Genomic DNA, 22,374 nt, shown 5'->3' with positions numbered 1-22,374 from the left:
GATCGTATTACAGGAGACTCCAGCAGCTCCGAGACATCTGCCCCGCTGCTAACAACGGAGCGCGTCCCCGCGTTCCAGACCTGCGACCAATCTCTCCCCCTTCTCCTCCTCCTCGCCCTCGGAACTGAGGTCTCCGTCCGTTATTTTGTGTTAACCGCGGTGACCATGAAGAGCCAGGGTGCCCTCCACTTTCCCAGGCTGTAAGCGCGTCTCTGCCTCCATCAACAGCCCAAGCGGCGGAGAAAGAGAGGGCAGGAGAGACGTAGAGAGAGCGGTGGTGGCCCCCGGTTCCACCGAGTAGCAGCACATTTTTCTTCTTTTTGTCTGTGCGCGCCGCAGACTGTTAGTGCTGCTGTTGCTGTTGCGGCTGACCGTGAGTGTTCAGCGGCTTCGCATCCTCTCTCTGCAGCTACGTTGTTGTAGGGGGTAACAGCAGAAAGCTGGTGATTTAAGCACATCATCGTGCCCGATGTGTTAAAAACGCCGCTGTTGTCGGATATTTAACCCGGCTTTGGCCCTTTTTTTCTCTCTCTCTGCGAGCTTTTTGGTTTGTTTTGGCACCATGGAGTCGGTGGAGAAGGAGTGTGGGGCGCTGGGTGGATTATTCCAGGCCATCGTGAACGACATGAAGGTAACACACACGCACGCACACACACTCACGCGCATATTTATTAAAGTAGACATGTTGCTGTTTATCTGACCTTTGTGGTATATGGAGGATGATCAGACGCATATTTTTACTGCCTTTGTCTCTTTCACCGGGTCCTCCCCCCACTGGCATCGCCGCTGCAGGACAAATTGAGAGATGAAACATGTATCTCTTTGTGTAATTTGCATGTCAGGGCTCTGTTCACATTCAGCAGCCTTCTGTGTCAGTCTGTGTGTCATTGTAAGCAGATTTTTGCAGTGTTGTGTATTTGATTTAGGGGTCAACACCACCCAGACTGGATTTCAGTCTTACTAGAAGAACCTGGGGACTTGAAGAAATAATAATAATAATAATAAGTAGAAGTGGCACATGATTTACATTTGATTATTAGATCAACGTTTAAGGTTGCCGTTTGACCCTGCTCTCAAGGATTTCTAGATCACATCAGACTTGAAGGATGCTCAGAGAGAAAATTACAGGCTCCATCACCTCAACCTCTTGGACAGAAACAGACCTGAAAGGTTATTGATCCTGCTTGCAGCTATTTGGCCTTGTGGAAAAAGCACTGGAAAGCACTGCCAATACAGAGCTTAATACACTTATGACTAATACCTTACTATGTTATTGAAAGATGGTCACTGCATCTTATTGGTATAGTGCCACATTTGACACTGTTTAACTTAGAAACTAGATGTCTGTCTACATCAGTCACTCACATGTTGGTGTGTTGTGTGTTGGGGGAGGGGTCACTTGAAGGAAGTTGAAGCAGGGTGGTCTGTTGTTGTTCACGCCAACAGATGGGAAGTGTGAACATATTCATCAGTCCTGGAGGCAGCTCCTCTCATTGTGGTGGATGCTCATTTAGCAAAAGTGTGCATCAAGAATCACTTGCCAGTTTCTATCTAACAGATTTCTCATTGATCGCTGGCTCATGATGGCTTTTGTGCAGACTATTTTTGGACCCTCGCTTGTCAGGCTCCAATGAAATAAGCTCTCAGCTATTGGCAGCCCTGGTTTAGTTTCATATATTTCCCTATTGTGTTGTGCTCACCACCGTGGCCTGAACGAGTGGGACAGGAGCTCTTAGAAAAAGGCAGTCTGTGTATTGATAAGCAACACAGATGAATGAGGCTGAAGCCCTGAGTCAGCACAGTGTCGATGTCCACTGTCTGAGACAGAGATCTGACCTCATTCCTGTCGCCTGGCTGGACCACGCAAGCCTGTCAGACCAGCTTTACCCCCCGGAGCAACGTAGCAGTACAGCTCAGTGATTATGAACAGTGTAACTTACAGTATAGAGTTCAGTTACCAACATGATACACTCAGTGGAGAATGTGTTGTTACAAGCAGCACCTGTTGGTTATATGATTTCTTTTTTTAAAAGAAGCTACAGAAAAAGAAATAAAAGAGTAGGCGGTGGTCGGGGTGAGATTATATAAAGTGAGTCAGCTGAATTAGATAACCAGTCAACAATTAGATTTGGATATTGCGTAGAGAAACAGAGGAAGTGACTTTCAGGCCTTTAAATGGGAACCAACCTTTTAGAAAGGTTCTTGAACAATACATCCTAATAGCTCCAATGTCAACAGTTTCAACCTACTTTCAGTGAGACAGACAAGGCATGGAAGAGAAATTGCCTTTCTTTCCTTCCTTCCTTCCTTCCTTCCTTCCTTCCTTCCTTCCCTCTTTTCACCCCTTCTCACCTCCCTGGATGCTGCTGGGCGTGGATGAAAAGAGAAAAGTCTCCCCCTCCCAATCCCCACTGCTCTACATGTAGTACCCACTCCTTCACCCTCCTCCCTCAGCTGTCTTGGCAGCACATCCCTCCTGCCACTGGGAGTCACAGGCCACACAAGCTAATTAGACACCTGTTAGAGTCAAGTACAGACAGCAATGCAGGGAGGCTGAAGGAAAACATTTTTTTGTTGGAGATGATGACTCCCAAATCACCTTTGAAGGCTGAGGCTTTTTCTGAGTGACAGCAGCTGGGAGTTAAATGATGTCATTGTTAGAACAGAGGTTATACCAGAACTGAAGAAGACTGTTTCCAGATCACATGCTGACTATATTTAACCAGAATATGTGGCTTGTTTTTGGGGCCCTCTCCTCTTCCTTTTGTCAAGGGCTCAAACTCTTGCTCTAATGGGATCTAGCCTTAAATATGTTTTATATTTGGCTCGTGCTCTAATAGCTCAAGGCAGCGTGGGATGATCCCAGGGTAAATGTAATCCAGATTTTTCGAACTACTACTTGTACAGTGAACACAAACACTTGTGTAGATCATGCATGTAATGCTGACTCACAATGACGCCAAACACACTGCAGCACACAAAAGAAGAGGGTGCACAGGTTGAGTGAGGACAGCAATAATAATGGTGACATTTTCAAAACACCATTCCGAACACAAAGCTTATAAACCGACTTGTTTCCTTCCCAGGGGTAAGAGGCAAAGCTTGTTGATTTATTGCAGCATTTGTATTTCATTCATTATCTTATAAATGTAAAATAAGGGGAAAATGTATTGGAGAATAAAGCCGACATTGAAATTATCCTCGACCAGATTCCATCTAGCTAGAGAGGACATTATGCATTGTCACATCTTTATGCACACACTATGTGTTTGAGTTAAGTAGTAGAATTCTGTCCTTGGCAAGATAATTTGTTTGACTTATTTCTTTTCCTTTCCCTTATCAGAGCTCCTACCCTGTGTGGGAGGATTTCAGTGCCAAGGCCACAAAACTGCACTCTCAACTCAGGTGAGAAGTAACTCCAATGCACACTAGAGCTCAATAAAAGGATTTTTATTTACTGCCTGCAGTATTTACAGCCACGTTTATGCAGCCATGGTGCAGTGAACAAGTGTCCCATGTATTTACAGGACCACAATTCTGGCAACGGTGGCCTTTTTAGATGCCTTTCAGAAGGTGGCAGACATGGCCACCAACTCTAGAGGTAAGTGGGGATGTTTTTTTAAAATTAATTTAAGGTCACACTCTGTGAAAGAGTATTTCACGCCATTTGCGGAGAGGTCAGATCAGTGGAACTCTAAGCTTATTGTTTCTTGAATCTTATAGAGGTCTGCTGGTCATCTTTGTCACCCTGCTGGTGGCAACGAACAGGCTGACTTACACATACAGTTTCTTCAGAGTTGATCGCCGAGAGCAGAATGTAGGTCAAAATACTAACGTGCAAAGGGTCCTGGCACAAGCACAAACACAATCGCACACACACACTCACAGATATTCAAAGGGTGACAGCTGGTAACCAGCAACCTGACCTTACAGGTCACATGTCGTCATGCTTTTAAAGATTTTGTGCGAGGATGGGACCATGGTGACAACTGAATGCTGGTGGAAAAGAATGAAAGAAGCTTGTCTTCAACAGAGTTCACACATTACCACTCGTTTTACTTCTACAACCTCTCCGGTCACAGTGGAGGTTATTGCCTTGGAAATACATCTGATGACAGTAAATGGTTCCTGATGTCAGTGCACATGAGCTCTGCAAGATGAAATAAGACACCTTAAGGTGAACCTGCTAGCTGCATCCAGCAGACAGCCTGCTTCAATAAAGCAGAGGTACACAATATGACAGGGCAGTGCTTCAAAGGAGAAAGTACTTCTGCAGTAAAAGTTAAGAAAATGGCACAATAATAGATGAAGCACAGAGGGAGGGCACGAGTGTGTGAGCTGGAGATGAGACACGAGGGTGAATTGAGTTTAACTGCCAAAGATGCATAAAATCCTTGAAAGTGTGTCACTCATACACCCACTGCTACTCTCTCAGGGACATTCACTTTGGGATTAATGTCATCCCTGTCAGGACTCAGACAGTTTGAAAGTTTGAGATCATATATAAATGATGGGTGTGTTCCGGTTTTTCATATTATTCAAAATCAGAAAGTTGCTGGTTTTCATCCATGCTAGTAGAGCGATGGTGGCCCCATCAATGGTCCACCTCATTTGTCTAGACCGAAACATCTCTGTTACTAAAAAAAAGATTGAGGATGAAGCATTTTTAAAAATCTTAATTTATGATCCTAACTTGAACTGTCTTTGAATCACTTTGAGGAATTACATTATAACCATCCATTAGATATTAAAGCTTTTAAATATGTGTGTGCATTTGTTACCTTTTTAGGGCATTGTCTGGCATAAACACTGATCACTGTCAGGACCAAAGGACTAGTTGTCCTCAAAAACCTGGTTCTAATGAGGCGGATTCTAATTTCCAAGGAACTGGTTAAGTTTTGGGCTTAGATTTGAATTGTGGTTAGGGGTTAGACATGAACTGGTGTTGGTTAAGGTTAGGGATAATGCTTTGTTTATGCTCTTCAAATGAACGGAAGTCGGTGCTGAGTCCTAAGAAGAATAGCTGTGCAAACCTGTGCGTTTATGTGTGAATGGGTGTGGTGTTCTGGTCATGGACTTTCTGATTTCAAAGTTTGACAAGCATTTCAGTCATATAAATAACACCTATTTCCTTTTGACATCAGCATTTTACAAAACCCCAAAATAGATGAGATATGTGCAGTTTATAATGTCTGTGTTCTTAGCATCTCAGTCCCATTTATTTTCAGAGAGCTACTTCAGTCTCTTTGTGTGCATTACTCTCTTTGTCTGCAGAGACTATGTTTACCTCAGTGTCTGCATAGCCATGTAGGGGTGATTGCACCAGAGGCGGTCGGCCCTTGGATACAAACTCTGAGTTTCATCATATTCTTCGTCTACCTTTGACACACTTGCCTTGATCAAACACACCCGCGTCAGATTGTACATGTTTCCTGCCAAAGAAAGCAACATTTCCCCTCATTCAGTAATCTTTGATAAATCTAGGAATGAGAGTCAGCAAGTAACCAAAGATTTTATGATTTCCTTTAATAGCTTTTGATATAGATCCAGTCATCTTTCACACCGTCCCCTTTACTTCCACCTCAAACAACCTCCTCTCTGTGTTAACATGTGTCAAACTAGAATGGTCGTACTTCTTGCTCGCGCTCCTTCTTCTCCGTGTTGCTCATTTTCAGAGTTTATGATCATGGCCGTGGCGTCAGTGTCTGTGTTTTAGCTGCTGAAGGAGTCGGCCGCCAGGCGTTTTGGCACTTTGTCTGACAGAGCTGTTTCTTTAAGCTGTGTTGATGTATCCATGTCTAAAGGTACGTCTGCGTCTGTGAGCTGACAGCTCGCATCTGGGATCAATAAAGATCTGCGAACCACAAAGTCTATGTTAGATGAATGTATTTGGAGTATTTGGCCTTTTAAAGATAAATGTTTCATGTTTCAGCACCCATCTTTCCTGGGACTTAGTTTGAGACCCTACAGCTGTCTGTAATGTTTTTATTAGTACAATTGGTCAGCTGAGGGTTTTTGGTGTCTTGTCTAGACCAGTTTTGTCATTTATATGAAAGGAATTACCTTATCTGGAATAAAGTAATCTCTATATTTGGTGTTTTATTGTTGCTATGCTGGATGACATGTGTTTTAGTGGAGGGTTGATGTTGATGTTGTTTTTTCCATTTCTGGACATGGTTGAACTGGACAGAGGTCAAAGAGTTGGTAGTTGAGGGCTAATGTTCCATTATGGTATGAAATACAGGCTTTGTTCATTTTTTTTGCAGAGGTGAGTCTGCTGAGGGTTGGTTTGGACTGGGTGGGGGTTGTAGTTGCAGTGGGATTTCCACAGCTCTGGGTATCCAGGCTAGGCAGAGGCGTTTCGGTAATCCTCTTAGCCCCACTCTGTAACACACATACACACACTGCCTACCCTTCCTGATCAGCCACCCCCTGCTGAAAAATTCACACTCACGGATCACCAGCCACACTGTGATGCACTTTGTGCTCGGCACAAACCAAACCTTTCTCTTTTTACACCTGTGTGCCAGAGCCTAGAGAGGTCTCAAACCAGTACACACACTTTCACTGAGTCATTCCAAGCCACCTCTGCTCTGTCTCTCCGTCTTTCCTTATATTCAAGCTGCCTGTACTCAACGGGAGTATTGAGGTATTCTTGTAGATCAGTGTGTCAGTAAAACGGTAATCTGCTTGGCCGCTGTGCTTCTCTGGGTTGGCAGATATTCCTACCCGCCATCTGGACAACATTGACAACATGCGGCCGTGGCCTAGTGGAGAGCGAGATCAGGGGATTACTGTCCTTCCTCCTACTATGCCAGCAGTACAGCTATTTCTGTTGGACATGTCAAATAATGAGAGCGTGCCCATCTTACCAGCAGTGACATCCATCAAGCTTAGCATTTTATGTTTGACCCTGATATGGGTCAAGGCCTGCACATTATGTGGACTTGGCTTCATACAATGTGATTTTGGATTTTGAGATTTTTTTTTAGTTGGATTGAACATAAACATACATGTAATTGCACTGCTCAAGCCTAGACTCCTGATTGTATGCTCAGTATTTAATGACCTTCAGCCATGAGATTCCATTACTTACCACAAGAATCTTTTATTTCTACTTCATCTGTTTACCTTGTTTGTCAGACAGAACTGAAACAGTTTCCAAATGCAATTCTCCTACTACAACTCTTTTCTAAACTCAATGTGGTTGCCCCCACCAAGGAATGTTTTTCCAGCTATTATAAGGATTGCATGGACAAAGTAAAGGGTGAAGTGGCTGGATCAATGATGTGAAGAACAGATTAAAAAGAGGGTAATCACAATCTTTTTGCCTTACCATAACATATTATTAATTGTAATAAGTTGTGAGGGGAATATTCGGTACATTTACATGTCAGGGGGAAAAAGGTTTTATTGTATTGTTAGTCTGACTAAAACCAGACTTTACTGTCAAAATGTTAGTCCAACTGAAGATAGATAGATAGATAGATAGATAGATAGATAGATAGATAGATAGATAGATAGATAGATAGATAGATAGATAGATAGATAGTACTTATAAAAAAAAACATCCACACTTCCGCTCAGGGCAACACTAGTACAATAATATTAAACAGAGTGGAAATAGGGTTAAAAGTAGTGCAAAAAAGCAGTACGAATTTGTACTTAATCAAATTTCCTAAAGATACAAACATACTGACTGTGTTCTATACCAGTCTTTCCCAGAGACTGGGTTGGGAGATGCCAAATAAATGTACCGAATCACATTTGCACTTGATTTATATTGTGAATTGGGTCACAATAGCTTGTCATCTTTCAAAAGTGGGTCCCCATATAAAAAGTTTGGGATTCACTGAGCTGTATAATATCCTATACAAAGAGTTGGAGTGGAAGAGAAAATAGACGAGACATTCCTGATGGAGAAATGGGCTCATTTGTCATAACTGTTGATGGTTGGAGATATTTGCTGAGAATCTGGTCTGCTGATAACTTCACTTCACTTTAAATATTCTGATTATATGTTTCACCGTTGTACCAGACAGTGACCAAATTCTCAATGCAAACATCAAATGTTCCAACAATAAACTAAGATGTAAACATTTCACTGAAAACATCATTGTGACAAGAGTACAGCTATGCAGAGCAGCCAGCAAGATTTTTTCACTGTAGCTTTGTACAAAAAACAAAAGATCAAGTTCAAAAATAAATTATGGTATGTGACTAAAATTGAGAACAAATCAAAACCCAAATAAATGTCAAGAATTCAAATCTACATTTCTGAAGCCAGCCATCGCATAATAAATGCAGTATGTGAACATCATTTGCAAAGAGTTAATATTTGATGATGCTGAGACTGTTCAGCAAACACAAAGCTCAGTGCAGAATAGTTTGGGGACTGGTTGTAATGAACATACTCCCATGGGAAACTCAAGTGTCAGAGACTTCAGGTAGACATGGAACTCATTAAGTGATGTTTGAGCAGCAGCCGCAGCAGCAGTGTCATCATGGTTTGGAGGATTGTTTGCAAATGGGCCATGCAGTGTTAACTTTGGCTGAGTAAAGGACTGGGAAGTGCATTGTCAGCTGAGATAAAGGCAGCCTTATTGTAAAGAGTTATCTGACTAATCTGGATAAAGGCTTTTTAGCCATCAGCATGAAACAGGGGACATAAAGATCGGTATATCTGTCTGTCTATGTGCCTGTGGCCATTTCAAATGTTTGAGCAGAACCACATTTCCTTTCCTAATTATGTTAATAAGGAAGTGAAGTTGTGCATTTTATTATGGCGAGTTCGCTTGGAGGGGATTTTTCATCTCCTAATGACTTTATATTTATCACTCATTCATGTTGCCTCAATCTGTCTTTTTTTAAACTATTTGGAGCTTGGATCACTCTGGGGTCGTTTCCCGTGGCTGCCTACGTAGGTGCTGTAAGAAAAGCACATCTGGACAAGGGGCGCCGTTTATTTTTAGCTGCATTTATGTCTCTGAACAGGAAGGTCCTCCAGCAGGAAAAAATAAAACGTCCTCCTTGTTCGCTTACTCCTCCTTCAGTCTCATCTTAATGCACTCCAGAACGTGTTTACGCCACATCGGGACACACCACGCTCTGTCTGTGCTGGTGGGTGGGTGTTTCTGGTCGAGAGATGAAACTTGTCGTGTGTGTACTCTCTGGCCAGACAACAATGGGATATGAGTGTGTGTTTGTGTGACTAAAACATCTTGAGGCCATTTCCTTAGCCTTTCATTACTATTGTTTCTGCTATGGAGAGACGTTGTAAGGAAGTGACACAAAGCTTTTTGAATTGCTCTTCTGTTTTGCCGCCACAGCTCATATGCTCAATCATTTTGGATATATGATATTCCTACTAGCCTATAAAATGTGTGAATTAGCTTGTTTTTTTTGTGTTGCACTGGAACATGAAGGTCCAATACACACAAATACAACAGTTGTCTTGCTTTTAAGTAGTTTTAAATGAATGGTTCTTTTCTTTTTCTTTCTCAAAAATGGTCACCCCCATATAGTACGCTGTTCTTCATAAAGAATAAACTTTTCACCTCAAACTGGGAGATTTTGTAATGGCGAGGCTTGCTACACCTGCATCAGCCAGCTTACACTTCCTCTGCCCCCTGACTGGTAAATCCTAGACAGCACCTCTGCAGTGTGTACCCTCTTTCATCCTCCCCTCTCACCCCTCAGTCCTTTTTCATCCATCAGTGGCCTCCGCTGTTTTCCTGCCAGTTCACATTCTGCAGCACTTAAAAGGGGTGAGGGAGGGCAAAGGCAGGAGGTTTAACTGTCTGTGCCAGCCACAGTCAGCTCCGTGGCCAAGGTGCCAACATAAGGAATAATTGTTGTCTCACGGATGATGGAATTTCCCAACTCAGCTTTCTGTTTGAAAGTGTGGCAAAGACACTACAGAGTTTATATTCCTGGAAGTGTAACCGTGCAGATGTTCTGTACCTTTTGGTTCTACGTGGCACATAAACATACTTTATTGACACAGGAAGCCGGGGGGTACCTACTTCACTCAGGAGACCAGGATTGAATTCAGTGGTTGAGTCTAGCTCCACACAGTAGTCTCACTCCAGTTCAGTAGTTGTGAGTGCAAATGAAATCTGAGCTCAGCAGCAGAATGTAAATGCTGAAAGAGTGAGATAGTCAAAGTCGGCTACAACGCTGAACACATCAGGGAAAGGAGGTCTGTGGCAGTTTAGCTCCTGGCTCCCGATTCCTTGCAGGAGTGTTCCCTATAAAGCAGCCCTATTAAAATGCTCCTCCTTCCCCAAGGAGATAATCAGAACCAGATCTGTGGATGGAACCACTCACTAAACACTTCAGACCACACTGTGCTGGTCCTGGATACTGGAGCTTTAGATTCCCACCAAAATCCAGCAGTGGAGACTTGACCTTCCCACCAACAACCCCATCTAATCCTCAATGCACTGTACACCGCAGATCAAATGGCAGTTTATATTTATGTTCGTCATATACTATATATATATATATATATATGTTAAATCAGGCGCCATCAGTGTCAGAGACATGCACAGCAGTGCTGCTGTTATAATTAACCACACACTTCTGCATTATTCAGTTGTTCTCAGTTGTGCACTTCATGTCCTCAGATGTATGACCAGGTTACATAATGGTTCCCTTCCATTCTGGTCTGTGTTTTACTTCATTCATGCATGTGTGGGTGTCTGCTATGAGGTCAGTTTTGCTCTCCCAGTAGTCCAGGTCTGCTAAATAATTACTTTCCCAGTTCCTTCACACTTCCACCAAGGCCAACATCACGTGATCTAGTTGCAGATGGATAGAGTTAAGTACATGTAATTTATATAGCCCAGAATTCCAACTAATTTGCCACAAGCAGTGTGGATTTGGAAAATCATATTATACAATAACATCAGATTTGAAGTGCAACAGAAATGGATCCCTCTTCAAAGATTAGTGCTAAAAGAAAGGAATAAAGACAATCTAGAATAGAAATAAATTATAATCTGAGCAGAAATAGTTGTTTTATGATGTAGATTAACCCTCCTAGCAGCTTATAGGTGTTGGTCACATGCCTGTGTGTGTACATGCATGCTGCTGTGGGAGTGAATTACTGTGTCCCTGTCCATCCGGTAGAGGCCATAGGCCAGCAGGGCTCTTGGACATGGGCAGGAAGTCGCTGGACCTCCCCAGGATGTAGCTGTCAGCTGATCCCCCTCCCAGAGGGGGAGAAGGAGGAGAGACTAGGAGGGAAATTGGCAGGTGTGGATCGGACAGGAGAGAAGGGGGGTTTCAGGATATCTCGCTGGCTGAATGTGACATTGGGAAGGTCTGTTCGAGAGATAAAAGCACCCACATTCGTCTCCCTCTCCCTCCAGTCTCCTTCAGTCTCCCTCCATCCTGCTCTTTTACCAGCAAAAGCTGATTCACAGCTGTGTGGAGATGGAAATATGCATAACTTTTGGACCCCATGACCCGTGTGTGCATTTTTATTTCTCATATGTCTGAAGTGGTGTCAATGGAAGTTCATGCATGACCAAAAACATCAGTGTTTTACTTCATGTCTAGGGCTAATAATAGCAAGGTTTCAGTGTTTATATGATCCATCTGTGACTATCGCTTTCCTTTGTTGTTCAATGCCTGTGGGTGATACAGCTGCATGACCTTTGATCTTTAACCCCAACTCCTCTTGCCGTCACCTAGAAAAGCAACGCGCACACATGATGGTGCTCCTTTCCTCTCCCCAACACACTAAAGTTATTTCATCTGCCTGCCTGTGAGAGAGTGCAGATCTGCAGCGGAGTGTTTTTCGAACTTGTGCAACCGTCGGTGAAGTTGACAGCCAAGTGGTCTTTGTCTCGTTGTGTGATGTGACATCAACTGGAGACAATTTCTCCAGTTGAAAAAGAGCGCAGATCTCAATGGACAGCCATGTGAAGCACTCCTAATATGGTGTCTGATTTCAAAACCGGCTGTGTTAGTCTCTCTGTTCTCTCTGTTTTATTCTGAATCGCCCTCTCTCTCTGTCTCTCTCTCTACCCTGCATGAATGGTGTTTAGGAAACAGAGAGAACAGGAAAGGCAGAGCAGGCAGGGAAGAATAGAGGGATATCCCCTTACAGGGTTCCCTCCTTTTTCCTCTGGGATAGAGTGGATGAGAACATTTGGGAAGGGTGCAGGACAGTGGGGGTGTACAATCTCACCACCTGTACACAGTGTGCAAAATTCATTCAATAACAGAAGAGAGCACTTGTTAATGAGAGACTGGCCTGACACAGAGAGTTGAGAGATGTGTCCTCCCTCTCTCCCTTTCTCGAGTGTATGGCATAAACAGTGACCAGTAGTCCTCATGGAGACAAAAACCTGGTCGAACCACATCTAAGGAACTGGTTAGATTCATGGCTAAGATGTGAATTGTGGTTAGGTTAAGGTCAGGTTAAGTATTAACTTGTTATGGTAAAGGTTAGGGATGATGCTTTGGTTGGGCGGTCCAAATGAATGGAAGTCATTGCAGAGTCCTGAGAAGAATAGCTGTGCAAATCGGTGCGTGTGTGTGTGTGTAGTGACAGACCGTCAGATTAGCCCTATGTGGCCCAGATAGCACTGGGATCCCTGCTGCCACATTTCACACCGGCCTGCAAGCCATCATTAAGATAGTGGGACAGTCTGTGCCTTAGAGGCTTAAGACCACATGTAATTACACTTCAGAGACCAAAAGTACAGTAAGCAATTCATACAAGCTGGTACTGGCATGATGGTTAGAATCATGAGCACACATTAACATTTTGTCAAGATACGATTGAAGCGTGTGCGAGTGTCAGGTTTTATTTTTACAGCAGTGTGTCTCATCTTGTTTGCTTTTCCAAAACAAATATGACATTTATGGGATCTGCACTCGTCCACCTCGTGGTTGCAGATTCAAATTGCTCCCCTGCTGGAAGAAAAGCCAGATGAATATCTATATGGCAGGAGGAAAAAATGCTTATGCCTCCTCTGTACCATGTATTATAAACCATATTTTTGACATTGTGCTCTCCAATTTATCTTTCTAAGGCGCTACCCGGGACATTGGTTCAGCTCTGACAAGAATGTGTATGCGGCACCGCAGCATCGAGGCAAAATTACGCCACTTCACCAAGTAAGTTTTTCTTAATTTATTAAATAGGTGAACATGATACAAATGGTACACTATAAGAAGAAGATTGTATGTGACTATATATCCATATTAATGCACATATAATGATGCACTGTACATATAACCATGTACTCAGAAAATACATACACACTGCATCAGAAAATACATTTTTAAGGTTCTCCATTCACCTCACATCTTGTGTCATCTTGTTGCTGTAGTACTTTAATGGAAGGCCTGGTTACGCCACTTCAGGACAGGATAGAGGAATGGAAGAAGACAGCGAATCAGCTGGACAAAGACCATGCCAAAGGTGAACAGCCAGCACACACAGATCGCATAATATCATTTTTAAGCAATATACATCAGGCGGATACTGATACAGCTCTGGCTTTGACTTGTTCTCCACAGAATACAAGCGGTCTCGTCAGGAAATTAAAAGGAAGTCATTAGATACTATAAAACTCCAGAAAAAAGCAAGAAAAGGTGAGAAAAGCATTCTAGCACTTGTTGACTAACTGCTGTTAACCTCTACTTTGATTTTAATGCTGATGTTAATGAATTCTGCTTGCCTGCTGGTCCCTGCTCTTTACCAGTGTTTCAGAATGAACTGGTGCCATCTAGAGTCTAAAGCAAGGAAATGACATGTCTAGTCAAATCAAAATGTCTGGCACAGTTTCAAGGGCTCCTTTCCAGCTTTGGGTGATTTATCATCCTCTACCTTGTAAATCAAAGAAATGGTCTTCTTTCCTGGCTGAGCTTGCATCAGCCCCTAGTGCTGGTTGTAATTAAACTCCTATTTTCATACATAAATTACACCAGTGGTATGGGCTAGTCATATGCAATGTGTCCTGATTTGATACAGCTAACACTGCTTATGTTTCTGTCTCTCCTCCTCTTGCCTGTCCCTGCACCCTCCTCCTCTATTTGTTTCTGGCCATTTCCCCCTGGCTGCAGAGCTTCTGGGTATGTGAGCTGTGTGCTTACACACGAATGAGAACTTTTCAAAGGCATCATAATCATCCGTAGATGAACCTGTGCTGCATTTTGGATAGAAAAATCTTCAGCGCACTCATTGTTTATATCCAAAAAAACAATAACATTTCGTATAAAGAACATCAAATTTTGTACATACGTATCGATAGTGACTGCGCTTCTACTGTCGGTCATGTGGACATGAAAATTTTTATGGAATTCCATGACTATGAGTGACATCTTTTCATTACTGATGGTATTTTTCCTTTGGTAATGAAGGGTAAGGGAGGCATCCACATGTTTAGGTATATCTGTTCAACTACTTATAACTCAAGTGTCTAATCAGCTGATCACATGGCAGCAAGTCGGGTCAAGACCCACTGAAGTTCCGAGCATCCCAATGAGGTGATTTAAGTGACTTTGAATGTGACATGGTTGTTGGTGCAAGAGGACTGAACTGAGAGTTTCAGAAACTGCTGACCTGCCGAGATTTTCACACAAACCGTTTCTCGAGTTCACAGAGAATGATTTAAAAAAGAGGGAAATGTCAAGTGAGCAGCCCTTTTCTTGACACCAGAGGTCAGAGGAGAATGAACTGACTGGTTTGAAATGATAGGAAAGCAACATTAAGTCAAATCACCACTAACTACAGTCAAGGTAGATCAAATCTGAATGTGCATTACATTGAACCTTAAAGCAGATGGGGCTACAGCAGCAGAAGACCTCTCCTGTCACTTATCTAGTGCATAGTTTTATTAGCATAAGTAGGCAGCAAGCGTATATAGGCCAATAAAAGAACAGGTTTAAGTTGGAGCAGTCACAGGCTAAATTTTGTTTTATAATTTATACTTCTGTGTAAATAAGTGTCTGAAGTGAAGATGGCCTCATGAGAAATGGCACACACCATAAATTTATCTTACATTTTCAGCTCATTGCATTTGTCATTTGCATACATACGGATTTTTTCACCTTTCAAATGTTACCCTGCCCTTTTCTTAATGACTTTTTAATAGAGTAAGAAACGGCCATTTCTTTTTTGCACCTCATCATCGAGCCTGTCATTTTGCAGGTTAAAAAAATCTTGTCCTTGTCACAGGCTGGCATTTGGCTCTGCGATGATGGCTGAGTGTTTTCTTAAAGTCAGTCATTTTTTTCCCAAGGACCTATAAACTGGCAAGCTGTCAGATACTCAGGCACCCTTTGTTTAATTTGTGGCGCCATTAAATGTGAGTTTGCTGAGAGATTAGCAAATGACACTCATGTTAAACATATAGATAGTTGTAAAACAGAAGTGCAGTGTTTGTGCAGACACGCCAGAGTGCTGTTAGTGGCTTTAATGTAGGTAAGACACAGACAGATGGATGTCTGTAACATTCAAGACTTGAATGTTAATGGACTCACAACTCTATACTTAACTAAATTTAAGTTGTATTCTTCATACAATGAGTGCATTGAGATTTAACCAAAACTGCTGAACAGTAAAGCATTTGACACCTTAGTGATCGTCTTCATCTCAGTCTCATCTTGTCCATCCTTTCTTCTTTCTCTTCTTTCATGTGCCATCTCGTGTCATTGTGGCATCAAATTCAGGCTCATATCAAGTCACCGCCAGCTGCTTTGCATCAGCTGATGTGGTGCTGTCTTGACTTGTCCTCTCATTCTCATGCACATGAACCATTTATGTGTTGTATTTTTAAGTGCGTTGACTTCTGGAATGTGAGCAGTTTATCATTATGTTTCTAATCATTTCTCATGTTTCACTGTTTCCTCCCCCCTGCACTGAATATACATACATTACATCTATAACTATCACCTTGCACTCCGATCCTTCCTTTACCTTTTCTGCCTTTACTCATCCCTCTTCACACCCGTCTGTCCTCCCCTTCCTTATCTGTGCCCCTGCCTCCTTTGCTTTGTCCCATGCAGGCCGGGGTAACCTGCGCCCACAGCTGGACAGTGCCATGCAGGACGTCAGTGATTTGTACCTGCTGATGGAGGAGACAGAGAAGCAGGCAGTGCGCCGAGCTCTCCTGGAGGAGAGAGGCCGTTACTGTTCATTCATTAATCTGCTGCAGTCTGTGGTGGTGAGGAACAACTGTTCTCTGCACAACTGAGAACTGTAGAAAATGAATGTGAACAGCACTAATGTGAGAAGATGTGGTGGTCATAATTCAACCAGTTTTTTTTTTTTTTTCAGAATGTGGAGATTGCTATGCTGGGTGAGATAACACACTTACAGCCTATTGTTGATGATCTCACTGGGTTGACTGAAGACCCACACAAGCTGCCACCAGCCAGTGAACAGGTAATTGAGGCATGAGCTGAGCGTAACCCTGTGAATGCTGTGAAAATGAACGGATCCCACAAAGAAATATAACATGAAATGTAAAATCTCACTTCATATATTATGTGTAAACTATTTACAGCTGTAGTTTAATGTGGATCAGTCTCTCATATACAGCTGATAATACATTGTAGTGCAATAATGTGCATCGATCCATCACTTAATTAAATAGCCCCCCGAAATACACCATTTACACTGCTTGAGTAACATTCACAAAACACTACATTATGTAGCTATTTTAGGATGTTATTTTGCCCTCTCTACAAATGAAATGTGACCTTTCTGTGAAGATTTATGTTTTCAGCAGGCACTGAAATGGCAAATGGGCTTGAAGATGAGTAATGGCAGGGAAAATTATTGAGAGAAGGACTAATGCACGGTTGTGTCTCTTCTTTAATGACGTGTTGTAGCGATGAAGTGAAAAGAACGTTGTGTAACATAAAATAGAGTTATCTGATGCACTTATATTCTCAAGGCTGCAAATGCATTTTATACATCTCTTGTGACTGTGTAGGTGCAAAATGTATTTTCTGCTCTCAATCTTTATTTTAAATCACAAGAGGAATCCATTCCATTATAGATTGTCCTTATCTTACGTGAAAGTAATTTAGTGTACATGGCTATCGTGGCCTGTTAATCACCGCAGTTTGGTTATGTGTTGCCACAGGTGATCATGGACCTGAAAGGCTCCGATTATAGCTGGTCTTACCAGACACCTCCCTCCTCCCCCAGCAGCACTGGCTCCAGGAAGAGCAGCATGTGCAGGTATATGTCACACATTTGTATGCAGCACACGAATGTATGTATACACCTTGTTGCTCTTTGTATTCTTTGTATAGCGTGTTCAGTTTTGAGCAAAGCTCTGCCTTGTGTGGAGCACAAAGCAATATGTGACAGGCATTGTGAGCTGTGTCTGACATGTTGCTTATGCCAGATCTAGGCTGTCGTATGATTTTGAAGACCCATGCATATTCTTGATTTCACTCCATTTCTCTACACCGGAGAAGAAATGGTATAGTCGGGAAGTAAACCTTTATGTCATGAATAGAAAAAGCACTCCCTCCCCCTTTCCTTTCATTGCGCAGTCAGACCACTTGTGACAGTTGACGTGTAGAACATGGCGTGTCTTGCCAGCTTCCCTGCTCTTGCTCCCAGCAGATTTGCAGTTCTCAAGCTTCTTACAGCCAGATTAGATCCAAAGCTGTGAAAAATTACAGCCTGGGAACAGTGAGCCTGCCTGATAACCATAGGCTGACTCCACACATATATAAGGCTAATGGTGGTAGGTTAACACTTTATTCATAAAATGGGAAGAGGTCCATACTATGTCAACAATTAAAAAAAATAAATTAAAAAAGTATTATCATTCCTAATAGAACTTTGATATTTTGAATGTTGTTTGTGCGAGTTACATCTACCCAATGACAGTTTTTTATGGAACCTGCTGAACAGTCAAGTATAAGCTCGACGGCTGTACTAAAAAAAACGTTATTATTAATTTGTGGATTTAAATATTACAACATGATTGAATCAAAAACAAGCTTATAGAGTAGTCCTAATAAGACAAAGGACAAAGACGGAGTATATCAGCCCAAACGTGTTTGTATATTTAATTTGTCTTATGTAGTTTGTTATCTTATACAGGTCAATGATTTAGGAGAAAATACAATTTCAGATACGCTCTAGAGAGCGAGGGGGACGGGGGATTGCTGGAGTGCAGCACAGAGGGAAGGTGAAAAGCAAAAGTTGCACATTTAAAAAAGCGTGGGTGACAAAAAGAAGCAACGCTGAGTGAGAATGACTGAGGAGGAGACGGAAAAAACACAGAGACAGCTGTTCAGAAAAAAAAAAAGAACAGATTTTTAATTCTCTTTGATGTAGAAGAATTAGGAGAATGGCATCATTTAGAACTTCCATATAACTGCCTCCCTTTTCTCAGCTTTTGTGATGAAATTTTCATCTCACCCTCCCTGTGTCTGGTGCAGCCTACACATAAATCCTTCTAAAAGAATGCTAACTGCAAAATAAGGGAAGAAAAAATCCATGCCACTGCCTTGAGCACAATGCTCTTTTATACACATACTGTATGTTGAAGTATATACTTTTGTTGTATCCTGTCTCCAGTCTCCTCCAGATGCCCTCTGCAGGAGCCCATAGACTCAGTAGTGTGTCCTCCCACGACTCCGGCTTTGTCTCCCAGGATGCCAACACCCACTCTAAGCCTCCGTCACCCATGCCCTCTGATATCACCAGCCAGGTAATAGTCTTAGGCATAATTCTAAAGTTTAATCTTTACTTAAGAGGAATGAGAAATAAACAAGGAAAGCACGCTTCAAGGCAGAAACATGACCTTTTTCTTGCCAAAGTAGATTTACAATATTGCAATAATGAGACTAAACGCGCCATAAGCGCTCAACTGGAAAACCAGGAGCACTTCATGTTTTGCTGCAATAGATTTTTATCAGTTGCAAAAGTTGCGTTTCTTTCCCAGTGGTTTGATAAAGTTATGCATACTCTCAGTCTGATGAGATCACACTGTGCGGATTCGAATACACTTGGCAACACACCATATACTGTAGTTTAAAAATGATCTGTTTTTTTGACCTAGAATATTTTCTATAGATTTCCTGAGAGAGGAACGCCTCCCTCTCTCCGAAACTTGCAAACACTCTGCCTCTCACCCAGTTCCTAAGCATCTCTCACACACCTCTCTCTCTCTCTCCTCCTCTCTCCGTTTTCTCTTTCCCTCACTTCTTTTTTTACTCCATCTTCCCTTTGCTAGAAATCAACAAGCTCAGCCTCCTCTGAGGCTTCAGAAACCTGCCAGTCTGTCAGCGAGTGCAACTCACCTACAGCGGTTAGTACTGCGTACAACCCGACTTGCCTTATTGGACACACACACACACACACACACACACACACACACACACACACACACACACACACACACACACACACACACACACACACACATAGGCAGATGTGCAGACATACACACAGAGTGCATTTCATTGTGGTCTACAATTTAAAGAGGCCATCGGGCTCAGTACGGTTTGACCTGTACTAATCATGGATGTTGAGTTGAGCACTCTGACTCAGAAATGTCTGTCCGTTTCGCAGTTTGGCTCATGCTCATCCTTCGGTACCTTCCGCCCTGCTTTCTCTCACACTGGCACCATCAGGCCTCTTTCTGTCATACTTCCTGCGTCCCCTACATTTAATCACTCCCCTGGATCCAACACCCCCTCACCCACATCAAAGATCCCTAACTGGAAGGTTTGTTTTCATTTGCAATTTGACTTTTTATTTTGCTCTTTTTAAAATGTGTTGCTTCCTTGCTTCTTCTGTTTTAATGCCCTCATGCACATCAATCAGCCTGAAGATTAATCTCACAACCACCATTTTGCTGTTGCTCACCAGACTCAGTTTCCTGGTCTTTCCTCACAAAGATCTGCTAAACTGAGCGCTCTCTATCCTTTAACAACACTGACATAGCTGACTGTAGTCTGCCCATATCTTTCCGAGCATCTAACCAGCTCATGAGCCAGGTCAGCAGCTTCATGGTTTAGTGACTGTATGAGTGTTGGTTGGCGAACGTTGGACATGCTCATTTGGGAGACAGTCTCATTGTTCCATCTGCTGCTGCAGGACTGGGCCAAATTAACTTCCTGCGAGCCATCATTGGCCAGCACTCTGCAGCGTAGGAGGGAGTCTGTGGAAAAGATGAGAGAACTGGAGGCTCCACCCAGTCCACAAGGGTATTCTGGGATACAGTCCGATGAGTCACACCGAGGGAGAATTGGCCCAGCAACTAAGGTAAGAAGTCCCCTGGGAGTTAATTGTGAGGATATAAGTTGCCTAGGGAAGAGTAGTGTGGTGAATTACGTGTGCTTATTTTTATGTGTTTCCTACCTGCCCGAATCTCCGATTGTGTGTGTGTGTGTGTGCACTTTAGCACGGCGAGCCGCTCTCTCCAGCAGCCAGTACTCTGGCTATGGTTCTGACCAGAGGCTTGAGCATGGAGCAGCAGAAGAGCAGCAGGGTCTCCCTGCAGTATTCTAGTGGCTACAGCACCCAGACCAACACCCCATCATGCTCTGAGGACACCATACCCTCACAAGGTAACACTTATACTCAACTCTTTGCACACGTATGAACTGTAAACATGAAGTTGCCCTTTTAAACGCACAGCACACCAGTGCAGATCATCTGCGTGAGCTGATGCTCACTCAATGTTACAAACATACATTGACCTGCTCTATTCAAACATTGGCTCAATCTGATGAAACACCAAAAATGATATGGTAAAGTCTGTTTAATATACAGTTCACCTGATTTGTACATTTTTGGACTTCTGGTTCACATTGCAACTATTAACCAATTTCACCATATTAAACATTTCAGTTATTTAACCACACTCACTCTCAAAACTGTTTTTTTATTAACTACTGTATCAGAGTGACGAAAATGTCAAGTTATGGCAGGTGCAACTGACAGACTAAAGGTGGAACATGAAATCTGGTGCACCAATGCAATGCATGTATGACAGCAGCTATGCTATTATATAAATATATATAAAACACAGATGGTCTGATTTCCTTGTTTTTCAGTGTAACTTTGATTAAAATCTGTATGCTTTGAAAAGTACAACACAATTTGCTAATTTTATGATTTGCTGTAATTTATTGTGTAGAAAAGCAGCTGCAAAATAACTTGAATTGTTGTCAACTGCATTTTCTATTTTGAGTTAGATACTCATGACTCACTGTTACTTCTAGGTTCAGATTATGAGTGCTACTCACTCAACGGGGATGCAGACAGTGAGGGGCAGACGGACTTTGATAAGTCCTCCACCATCCCACGCCACAGTAACATTGCTCAGAGCTACCGTCGCATGATCCAAACCAAGAGGCCCGCCAGCACAGCAGGTCTACCTGCAAGTAAGACCCTGCAGGGACCTCCGAATGGTGCAGCAGGAAACAGCTCTGGAGTCATTGCCTCTGGGACGGCAACTATTCGCCGGACACCGTCCTCCAAAACAGGTGTGCGCCGCACGCCATCCACATCTGGCCCCATTCCCATCCGCCCCCCCATCGTGCCAGTTAAACCCCCCAGAGTACCGGACTCTCCTGGATATGCCAGCCCATCACAGTATTATATGGGCAGCGAGGAGTTTCTGTACAACGACAACACATCTCCAAAGCGAAAGAGCCTTCCTGAGACAAGTTGGGGTTTGGGAGGACCAGTGTCAGACAGGACAGTTTGTGCCCAGCAGGCCTCTGTCATGGCCACCCACAATGCTGAGGAGGACCCTTTGCTGGCTGCCAACCGCCACAGCCTGGTGGAGAAGATAGGAGAGCTGGCAGCCAGTGCACACGCCCTCGGCGAGGGTCAGTTCCCCTTCCCGAGCTCACAGCCGAGGGATGCAGCTCAGCGTACGCCCCGGGAGCCGCCCTCTGTCACCCAGGAGGATGTGGATATGCTGCGGATGATACGCCGCGGAGTGAAGCTCCGCAAGACAGTGACTGATGACAGGTCGGGTCCCATGATTCTGCGGTAGCTGAAGGAGAGAGAGGCTGTGAAGCAGCTGTGTTTTTATTTACAAGTGAAGATTTGTACATGAATTGAGGCACAAGTGAAGAGGATGCGTGTGTGGTGTATGAAGGCCAGTCGATAGACTAATGAATGACCATGGACAATGTCAAGTCATTTCATTTTATGTCATGTATGTAATGCGTACGTACAAAGTAATCCATATTTTCTTTGGTTTTTATTCTTTGGGGTTTTTTTTGTCTGTGGGCTTTGTGGCTGTGTGTCTCTGCTCCTTGTGTGACCAGTGTTTCAGCCTAGTTGGTCCTTAAAGACCCTGTGTGTGATGAAGACGGTGCTCCTTTACATCAAGGGATTCAATGCTCCGTGCCTTCGGT

At 43.1% G+C, this 22,374-nt stretch overlaps 1 protein-coding gene across 1 annotated transcript; it reads left to right on the top strand.

Moving 5' to 3' along the window:
- The first annotated feature begins 554 nt into the window (after window positions 1-554).
- Window positions 555-22,374, top strand: mtss1la (MTSS I-BAR domain containing 2a). The gene is made up of 15 exons (XM_083893242.1): window positions 555-631; window positions 3,344-3,405; window positions 3,528-3,601; window positions 13,050-13,134; window positions 13,350-13,441; window positions 13,540-13,614; window positions 16,030-16,187; window positions 16,301-16,408; window positions 17,115-17,212; window positions 18,572-18,704; window positions 19,230-19,304; window positions 19,568-19,723; window positions 20,096-20,263; window positions 20,403-20,568; window positions 21,226-22,374. Exons 1-15 carry the CDS (start codon window positions 563-565, stop codon window positions 22,005-22,007), a joined length of 2,301 nt encoding a protein of 766 aa, XP_083749368.1. The 5' UTR covers window positions 555-562; the 3' UTR covers window positions 22,008-22,374.

This window comes from Microchirus variegatus (genome assembly GCF_963457635.1).
Source record: "Microchirus variegatus genome assembly, chromosome: 8".
NCBI lineage: Eukaryota > Metazoa > Chordata > Actinopteri > Pleuronectiformes > Soleidae > Microchirus > Microchirus variegatus.
Note: the sequence above shows the minus strand (reverse complement) of the source record. Positions and strands in the feature narration are given on the sequence as shown.